Here is a 9,422-nt window from a genome sequence, read left to right as displayed (position 1 = left end):
AATTTGGCTTTGATTTAAACACTTCTAACACACTTAATTAGGTCACAAATGACCATTTTTCACTTCACATTAGGTCAAAGACACCATTTACAAGTTTCTCACATTTTTGTCTCTATACCCTAATGTCCAAAACCCTAATTCACAATTTCCTTGCATTTAGCCAATTCAAGCCTTTAATCACAACTATTTAACTACCTAAAGTTCATATCATCATCTAAGTTAATCAAATCATGCAATAACACCCCCATATACATGCTGGCCGAAAATCATTCATGGTCCCTCAATAAATTTATATTTCATTTTAAGCATATTTCTAAGTTAACTAAGTTATAAACATAAGTAATAAACTCATTTGTAACTTAAATCACTAACCTTTGTGTGGCAACTTCTAACTCCCCTTTTCTCCAATTTTCTTTCTTTTTTTCTTCTTTCTTTGATGACCAATCTTCTTCTCAAGTGATTAAATCAAGTTTTTATGAAGCAATTATGGGAGAAGTTGAGGTTTAGTAAGGATTTCAAAGCTTGAGTGCAAGCTTTAATGGAGGACATTCATGGAGAGGTGAGGGAGAGAGTGAGGCGGCATGGGAGAAAGGAAGAAGACCAAATGACTTTTTTTTTTCTTTTCCCTTCTTTTATTTATTTTATCTTATGAAAGACCCAAAAAAAAATCTAATTAAATGAATTTATTAATTATACTATTTATGGCATCATGCATGATGTCATCTCCCTGTACCTTTTTCTTTTTCTTTTTTTTTTTTCTATTTATTTTTCTATTAGTTCTTTAATTTAATTCCCGACTCCAAATTTTTTTTTCTCCGATTTTATTTGACAGTTAGGTCAGGAGTCAGCTCTCGGAGTCAATTGACCAAATTGCCCCTCGCCGATTCATCCCGGTTTGCAAATAATTCAGTATTTCTTCCGGCTCCCTGACCTAATTATTTGACTGGCTTAACAGTTCTTTTTCGTGATTTTCTCTTTTCCACTGTGTTTATAAGGGTCCTAAGGACCGCGGCATCACATTTTATGTTCGAAATTTGAGTTTAAATCGACTTCGCAGTCGTTCCCGAGAAGGTCACCCATCGCTGTGACTCTTGGCTCGTTTAACTTCTTATGTTCTGTTTTTCTTATTTATACTTAACTAATTTACAGTTACTAATTATTTGTGTTTATGATTTATCTAGTTGTCTTAAATGTGGTTCTAATCTCCTTAATTGTCCGGACTGACACCGGTCACCGGAACAGTGAAATATACCAGGCTATGCAAATAAGGGTGTTACAATTCCTTACTTGGATTGCAACTTAAAGCAATTGGAAATAAGATGCTCTAGCTTGTAACAATACCTGCAAGTCGCTTTTTGTGATTGAGAAGATGCTGGTGTTGCTAACACTGTGTCAGTAGTGATAATGGACTGCTAAGATTTCAAGGTAGCAAGACGAGCTTCTTCAGCCAGTAATTCTGTAACTACAATTCCAAGTTTGGGAAAATGATCCCTATGTAACAGAGAGGATCTGACCGACTCAAATTCATCATTTAAAGCCAAAGTATATTGGTATGCCCGAAATTCATCTCTTTCTTTAGCATAGAGTTCAACATCACAAGTGTCATGCCAAAGTGGTTCAGATGATGACAATTGATCCCATAGAGCAGTCATTTCAGACAAAAAATCATTAATAGACTAACCTGATTTTTAGTGCATGCAGTGAAGAGTACCATAGAGTTGAAATCGATGAATAGCATTCGTAGTGGAGTAATGCTTGACCAGTAAATCCCAAACTTCTTTAGCAGTGTCAAATCGTCCAAATTTGAGTTTGATGGATGGAACACAGGTGTTGCGTAGCCAAGTAAGAATTTGATGATTCTTACAATCCCATTCTTCAAGGCGGTCGGCATATTTGGATTCATCTTCACCTTCGATCACAGTGGATTTCGTGGCATCACTAGTAACATAACACCATAGCTTCCGGCCTTTGAGAAAGCTAGACATTTCTTGGGACCAAAGAACATAGTTGAATCCATTCAAAATGGTGCCAATAGGCTGTGACACATCAAATTTTTCCATGAAAATAAAAGTGTGAGATAAAACCAAAGTGAAAATAAATGGGTACAGTGAATAATTGCTACTGGACAAAAGATGGAATGAGAAGACGAAAATCCATCAAAGAAAGCCTAAAAAAAACAAAGTAATCAAATACTCCAAAAGATCCAAAACAAATATCTCACGACTGTAAAATTATGACTCTGATACCATGTAAGAAGATATATTTGTATTATATATTTTTCTGTATTTCAATGAGTTACAACAGATATCTATATATAGAAGAATAAGAGAGCTAAGTATAGTAAGAAAGTTGGTAGCAAAAAAATAAGATCTAGAATAGATCCTAAATTGAAGCCTATAATTTTGGGTCAATGACAGCTATATGCTAACAGTTAAAATTAAGCCAATTATTTGTGTGATTTATTTGGATTTCACTAGTTTCTTTCAATTTTTTTTTAAGATAAAAATCTTGATTAGATTATCTCAATTATATCATATTGTATTTTTAAATGTTAACATTTAAAAATTTTATTTTTAATATATGTACTTTTTATATATTTATCTTTAAATAAATAAAGATTCGTCAGTGTTGGCTTGTATCAGAAAACTGGAAAAGAAAAGAAGGTGGTTTTCTTAATCCATAAGCATATACGGATGCCAATTGTGAGAATAATGGTGATCTTATGGTTCACAACAAAATTATGTTTTCAAATGCAAGCCACTGAGGACTCCTTATTATCTGACTCGTGTGTGTATGTGATTTAATTTTTTGACAAAAAAATAAAAACGTAAACTAGTGATGACCTTTCGACGAGTAATATTATTGAGAGCATTATTTTTTAAGTTTTTTTAGACATAATTTTATTTATTTTTTATATATTTATAAATAATTTTATAATATAATTTATGCATTCTATACAGTTTTATAAATTTATTTTGAACTATAATACGACATATTTAAAGGTAAATAATATATGTCTCAATTTCTGCATCAACTAAAATTTGACATTATTTTATTATTAGTAAAAATCAATATAAAACAAAACAATATCATAGAAAACACTTCTGCTTCAACATATGTTATCAGAACTGAAAAATAAATTATTACAATCATTGAATCTTATTCAATTATTTGGGAGTTCAAAGAAAAAGAAAAGGATAAATAAAAAGAATGATCAATGGAGGGTGAAGGAATGCTTCACTGCTTCAATCTAAGCTTTGGTTGCAAGACCTGCCTTGATCTTCTGAATGGTCGCGACGTCTGTTTTGAAAGACTTGGCAAGAATTGTATCATCGATTCCAGTAGTGAAGACAGTAGCAGGAACTGAAACAGTTCCAGCATTGGCGCTGCCAAAAGCTGAGATAGCAATTGCAGGATTCTTAGGGTCTGCATTGTACTGATAGTGAACTAGTCCTTTCGGAAACACGAATATGTCACCGAGTTGTAGAGTCTGGGTGTAGAGTTTGTTGGTGGCGTCAACAAATCCTACATCAAGGCTTCCATAAACAACAAACAGAAGCTCAGCAGAGCGGGGGTGGGTGTGAGGTGGGTTCACACCACCTGCAGGATATTGCAGAACAGCATAGGATACACTCTGGCCATTCAGAGCAGGAAATTCTGCCATGCTAACTTTTGTTACCTTGAAGTTAGCAGGCTCAGGATCATCGAAAATTCCACGCAGTCCAGAGAAGGTGAAAAAGTTTCCATCAAAAGTTGTGGAGTTCTGAGGGGCTATGAAGTCTGTTAAGATATCTGGATCGCTTGCTTGGACCAGCCAAGAAGTTGCGAAGGCAGCTAAAAGGAAGAACAAGAGATGCTTGAGGAAGGTTGAGGCCATTGTAAATAGTAATTATGGTTTTCCTGAATTCAAGATAAGAATTGTAGAACACAAAAAGGCTTCTGATGCTTGCTGGATTTATATAGATCATAAACTAAGCTTTGTTGCAAGTTTGCCTGCCGGCTGGATGGATTTGATTATATTGTTGCAATGCACTTGTCCGCAAACGCCTAAATTTCATCACCATGGATTGTGTTGGATATTCTCTATTAAATTTAACATCTGATAATTGCAATGCAATTCTTTCTTTATGTTCAAAAAAACAATAATCTTTCTGCTTTTGTGCAGGCATAACATGATTGATAGTCAGTAATCAGTCACGACTTTCCTCTAACACGTAAAATTTCCGCGTCGCAGCCTGCCTTCTCTTTCTTTTGTTGTCTTTTTATTTGCCTGTTCTGGCTTGTCTGATGAAGAATATCCGAACCTCACAACTGCAATTACAAAAAAATGACATTGTAAATCTATCGAGTACATCGAAGAGGCCTGCATAAAGAGAACGATAGTAATAACCTTTGTTTTACTTTCCGCTCTTCATAAACATATATGGGAACTAAGCACATCACACAGCATTGAACATCTTATAAATTCCATAGCAAACTATACCATCTTCATCTCAAGTTCTTGACCATGCATGGCCTCAGCAACTTCCATCCTGAAATTCTTTTTACTACTAGTTGCCTCATTTAACTTTGTCCAAATGGCAATGGCAGGAGACCCAAACATTGTTTCTGACTTCTTAATCCCATCAAATATGACCTCGGTTGATGGGGCATTCTTCACATTCACTGGCATGCGTTCCCTTGTTGGCGCTGAACCTCCTACTGCTTTCAACGTCTTGAAAGCAAGCATGGCAGAATTCCCTGCTCTTAATGGGCAGAGTGTTTCCTATGCTGTGCTTCTGTACCCAGCTGGTGCTCCTAATCCACCTCACTCATCCTCGCTCAGCTGAGCTACTTTTCGTCGTTGATGGATCTCTCCAAGTAGGATTTGTCGACATCACCAACAAGGTCTTCACTCAGACACTGCAAGCTGGTGACTTGTTTGTATTTCCCATGGGACTTGCTCATTTCCAATATAATGCAGACGCACAGAAACCTGCTTTTGCAATTTCAGCTTTCGGAAGTGCAAATGCAGGGACAGTATCACTTCCTAACACCCTTTTCACCAGCAGCATTGATGACAGCATCTTGGCTAAATCCTTCAAGACTGACGTTGCCACCATACAGGCCCTCAAGGCTGCTCTTGCACCCAAGCCCTGAGTTTAGCCATCCTGACCATTACTTTCTTAGTATTCATTCGATTTCAAGTGTTTACAGCTATCTATCATTCATCTTCTTTTGTTTTTGTATCCTTGACCGAGCGTTAAATACCCAGCCTAACTGCCCAGAAGATCACAAGGGTAGCAATTGTTCATTTGTACCGCCTTAAATGTAATTTGCTACATGAGTAAATAGCTTTCTCATTTTTTTTAACCACCTTGCAATACGAATTAGAATTAATTTTAATTTATATCAAGCGCATTTTTAACTATATATAATAAATCAGTGATAAAGTAAGTAATAAAAAAACCAAAAATTATGCAAAAAAAACATAAACTTTCTAATATTAATGAGAACTTAGCTGAATGGCCAAAAAAGAAAATACGTATAGGATTACTTAATTGTTAACTTAATTGTTATTGTGTTAAACTTCACACCGATGGATCAAAAATGAGAAAGCTAAGCAGGCCTAATATCCTACTTTTTAATGGGGTTCGAATTCACATTTTATTACCTTAAAAACAACTAAATTAAACCGACTCCAACACCATTTTACTAAACCTCATTGCCAAAGCAAGCTTTCAGAGTTTTCTAACTCTTGCAAATTATTAACTTCGCATTATCAAGACACTTACAGTTCACTAGTCAAATGTGAACACATCCCTATAACGTAATCTAAAAGTGGATCAAATAAAAGCATTCCTGATTTATGATTAAAATTTATAATGATGTGACTTAAAAACATTACCTCGATCAACAAAATTCATACTATCTCATATCACCATGTTTCTACAAGGTTCAAATGTTAATTCGAAATCAGCAAAACCACGAACATAAACTACAAAAAAATGTCAACTTGAAAGAACTTGCTCCAGCTGACCTAAAAAGTACTGAACATAACCAATTAATAAAAGCACCACCACCAAACTGGAATTGAACTCCATGGGAAACACTTTACAGCCTTCTTCCCCTTCTACCACCCTTTCTACGGGTGCTGTCCGTTGGAATTGGTGTCACGTCCTCTGAAAACAAACAAGACATTGTTAAAATCAACGACACAATATTCACTGCCAGGCAAATGCTTCTGTAGTTGAAGCAACGGAAAAAACCATGACTTATCAGTGCCACCAAAAAAAAAGATGAATAAAACAGGCATTCTAAGATTCACGAATTTCAAGTCGGGGTTTAACAACTCTAATGCAAACATTCTAAGATTCACGAATTTCAAGTCGGGGTTTAACAACTCTAATGCAAATTAATGCCTTACCTATGCGACCAATTTTCATTCCAGAGCGAGCAAGTGCCCTTAGGGCAGACTGGGCACCAGGACCAGGTGTCTTGGTCTTGTTGCCTCCAGTTGCACGGAGCTTGATATGAAGAGCAGTAATGCCAAGTTCCTGTGTTATGTAGCCGAAAGTGAACATTCAGGATTAAAAAAATATATATATATTATAATAAACCCCCAATAGATACTAAAAAGTATATATCCTTAAAATTTAGAATATCAAATATAAAACAGCAAAAGGACCTTGCATCTCTGAGAAACATCTTGCGCTGCAAGCATAGCAGCATATGGTGAAGATTCATCCCTGTCAGCTTTAACCTTCATCCCACCTGTACTTGTGAAATCCAGTAACAGTTACATTCAGACAGAAATTATACATTTAAATAAAGCAATGAAGGCATTAATGTCATCTAAATGCAGCAGTGCAGTGAGTTGAACACACACCCATTTCCCTAACTGCTTATAAAATATGAGACAGTTATCTCTGGTATTCTTTACACCGAAGTTTCTATCTATGAAATTACTTCAAATGCTTATACACTCCAAATAAAGTAAGATATGACACAACTAATGCATTCTCAAAATGTTCCTTCAAATATCCAACAGTCAATCTTTGTAGCTAATATTATTTAGAGAGAGAGAGAGAGAGAGAGAGAGATGTATGGCACAGGTTAGGACATGCAAATTCAGGGTCAATTAATATATATACCCTTAAAGCATTATCCTGATCATATGGGAAGCATGAGCATCTAGTAAGTAAATAAGACATTATATAAAACATACCTGTGATGCGAACCAGGGTTTCTCTCCCAGACAAATCAGTGACATGCTGCAATTGTGTGCCAGTAAATCACTATTACAGTGATACCTAACCTCCATAAACTGAGATTTAATGAACACTCAACAAATATTCAAGTAGAGTAGATACTTACAATGAATGTATCATTAAAAGAAGCAAAGATATGTGCAACCCCAAAAACATGTTCTCCTTCTCTTACAGCAGGACCAAGGGTGACATTCTCTTCCTTCGGCTCTCTTGTCTTCTTCTTCGACTATGAAATCATCATCAATTGAACAAAAATATATCAGATTTATAGAGAGAAAAAAAAAAAAGGAATTGCTCCAAAAACAAAGACATCTCAATTTAAACTGAATAAAAAAAAAGAAAAAAACTCAAACACCAAGACAGATGGCCAATATCAAAGGTGTGGATGCTCTACAGAAGCGTTATGAATAATATGATAGTCTTAGCCTCATATTATTAGCCAAATTGAAAAAAAAAAAAAAAACAGAATGTCAGAAACTCAAATACTAAGACAGATGGCCAATACCATAGGTGTGGAAGTTCAGTAGAAGAATTATGAATCATATGATAAAAGTTGTTCAACTCGAATCCAACATTAATAATCAAACAAAAGGCAACCTATGCAATAATACAACAATATACCCTTCCTTAGGTGTTCAACTTGTGAACACTTTTTAAATGCTAAAAAAATGAATCTCATATGATCTTGGAGAAGGATATTTGTTCAAAAACAGACGCTTACATTGTTGTTCCAAAAACAAAGTATCAGAGAAGAATGGGCCAATCTAATAACCACAAGACTACCCACCCCCTCCCCCCACGAGAAAATAATAAATAATACACACACAAAATCCAAGTTAACTCTACATTCAAAGAGATACAGATTACAAGCTTGATTGAAACTGGATAACATCAACTAAAGCAGCCAAAAAAAAAAAAAAACCTTAATTCTTTACATGTGGCTATCCTCTTTTTCTCGGAAACCAAACAGATAACACACTTCTAATCTCAGCTGTTTGCTAAAGCAGCTGTAATCAGCTATAGATAACAAAGAGAAAAAATAAATTTAATTAGGATTTGTAATACCATGGCTCAAAGGCTGATTGGATTAGAAGATGATAGAGGTTGCTGGGAGAGGAACACCGGTGGGTTGCAAATAGCAGAGGAAGCCCTAAACTGCCAAATGCGTCGAATTTATATGTGAGGAGAGAGCTAGGGTTTTAGGGTGGGAAAACCGTTTCTTTTCTACTATTTATTAATAGGCCCTTGGGTTCTACTTTTATTTCCAAATGGTCCCACAGTTTGTTGATTTGACGTCTTTTGGACCCAGAAAAATGTAAACTAACAAAATAAAAAAAAGCAGTTAATTTGAAATTTTAAAAAAGTTGAAAATTAGTTCATCAAATTATAATATTTCATTTTGTAAAATTAATAATTAATTAAATTAAAACTAATGTGCAACATCTTGTAGCTCGGCCTGCCTAGAAAGTTGAGCAATTAAGAATTAGAATTTAGTCATTTAGATATGTCGTTATTATTAAATTAATTATTATTTTTTAAAAATAAATTAATTAATTTATATATCAATTTTTTTTATAAATTAATTATATATTTAATTTACTTTTTGATACAAAGAGATAAATAAAGAATTTATAACTAATAAACAACTGATAATATATTTATCAATTATAATTTATATCGACTCTAATTAATTTTATTTTAATTATATTATTTTTTTAAAAATTTATTAATTATAAAATTTATATTTTTTAAAATAATTTTTTATGTGGATTATTTAAAATTATAATAAATGATAAATAAATATAAATATTTTATAAATATAATAATTATAATGTTTATTTTTATATATATTTAAAAAATAATTATATTTTCATATCTTATAATACATTAAACTTATCTATCTTATTATACTTTATGTCACAGAAAATATGTTGGATAAAATAATTTTAAAAAATATAAATAAAAGTGAAGGAAAAATAATATATTAATATAAAGTTAGAAAAAAAATTAAAATTTTAAAATGATAAATAAAATAAAAAATTATAAAACATCACTTTAGGATAAATGGAATATTAATTATAATAAAATAAATTTTTTAATGAATGCAATATTTTATTAAATATATTTATTTATCATTAATTTTGATGTGGAAATTTTAAATAAAATGTAATT

The 9,422-nt window shown here is 33.2% G+C and overlaps 2 protein-coding genes and 1 pseudogene across 2 annotated transcripts; 1 reads left to right on the top strand and 2 right to left on the bottom strand.

The window, feature by feature from the left end:
- Positions 1-3,030: 3,030 nt before the first annotated feature.
- On the bottom strand, positions 3,031-5,758 carry LOC110669171 (putative germin-like protein 9-2). Its single transcript, XM_058129646.1, has one exon. It carries the CDS (start codon positions 3,875-3,877, stop codon positions 3,251-3,253), a length of 627 nt encoding a protein of 208 aa, XP_057985629.1. The 5' UTR covers positions 3,878-5,758; the 3' UTR covers positions 3,031-3,250.
- Positions 4,512-5,139, top strand: LOC110669170 (germin-like protein 9-3; annotated as a pseudogene).
- Positions 5,759-5,892: 134 nt separating the features above from the next.
- LOC110669172 (40S ribosomal protein S14-3) lies at positions 5,893-8,471 on the bottom strand. Its single transcript, XM_021830681.2, has 6 exons — positions 8,316-8,471; positions 7,357-7,476; positions 7,208-7,253; positions 6,668-6,753; positions 6,407-6,536; positions 5,893-6,161 (listed from the first exon to the last, which is right to left on the bottom strand). The coding sequence occupies exons 1-6, from the start codon at positions 8,316-8,318 to the stop codon at positions 6,094-6,096; spliced, it is 453 nt and encodes a 150-aa protein (XP_021686373.1). The 5' UTR covers positions 8,319-8,471; the 3' UTR covers positions 5,893-6,093.
- Between the last annotated feature and the right edge of the window lie 951 nt (positions 8,472-9,422).

The sequence above is a fragment of the Hevea brasiliensis genome, chromosome 1 (genome assembly GCF_030052815.1).
Source record: "Hevea brasiliensis isolate MT/VB/25A 57/8 chromosome 1, ASM3005281v1, whole genome shotgun sequence".
Taxonomy (NCBI): domain Eukaryota; kingdom Viridiplantae; phylum Streptophyta; class Magnoliopsida; order Malpighiales; family Euphorbiaceae; genus Hevea; species Hevea brasiliensis.
Note: the sequence above shows the minus strand (reverse complement) of the source record. Positions and strands in the feature narration are given on the sequence as shown.

Coding starts and splice junctions, on each gene's coding strand:
- LOC110669171 (XM_058129646.1), bottom strand. CDS start 3,877: ATGGCCTCAACCTTCCTCAAGCATCTCTTGTTCTTCCTTTTAGCTGCC.
- LOC110669172 (XM_021830681.2), bottom strand. Junction 6,537..6,667: donor ATGTTTCTCAGAGATGCAAG/GTCCTTTTGCTG, acceptor TACATAACACAG/GAACTTGGCATTACTGCTCT. Junction 6,162..6,406: donor AATGAAAATTGGTCGCATAG/GTAAGGCATTAA, acceptor GTTTGTTTTCAG/AGGACGTGACACCAATTCCA.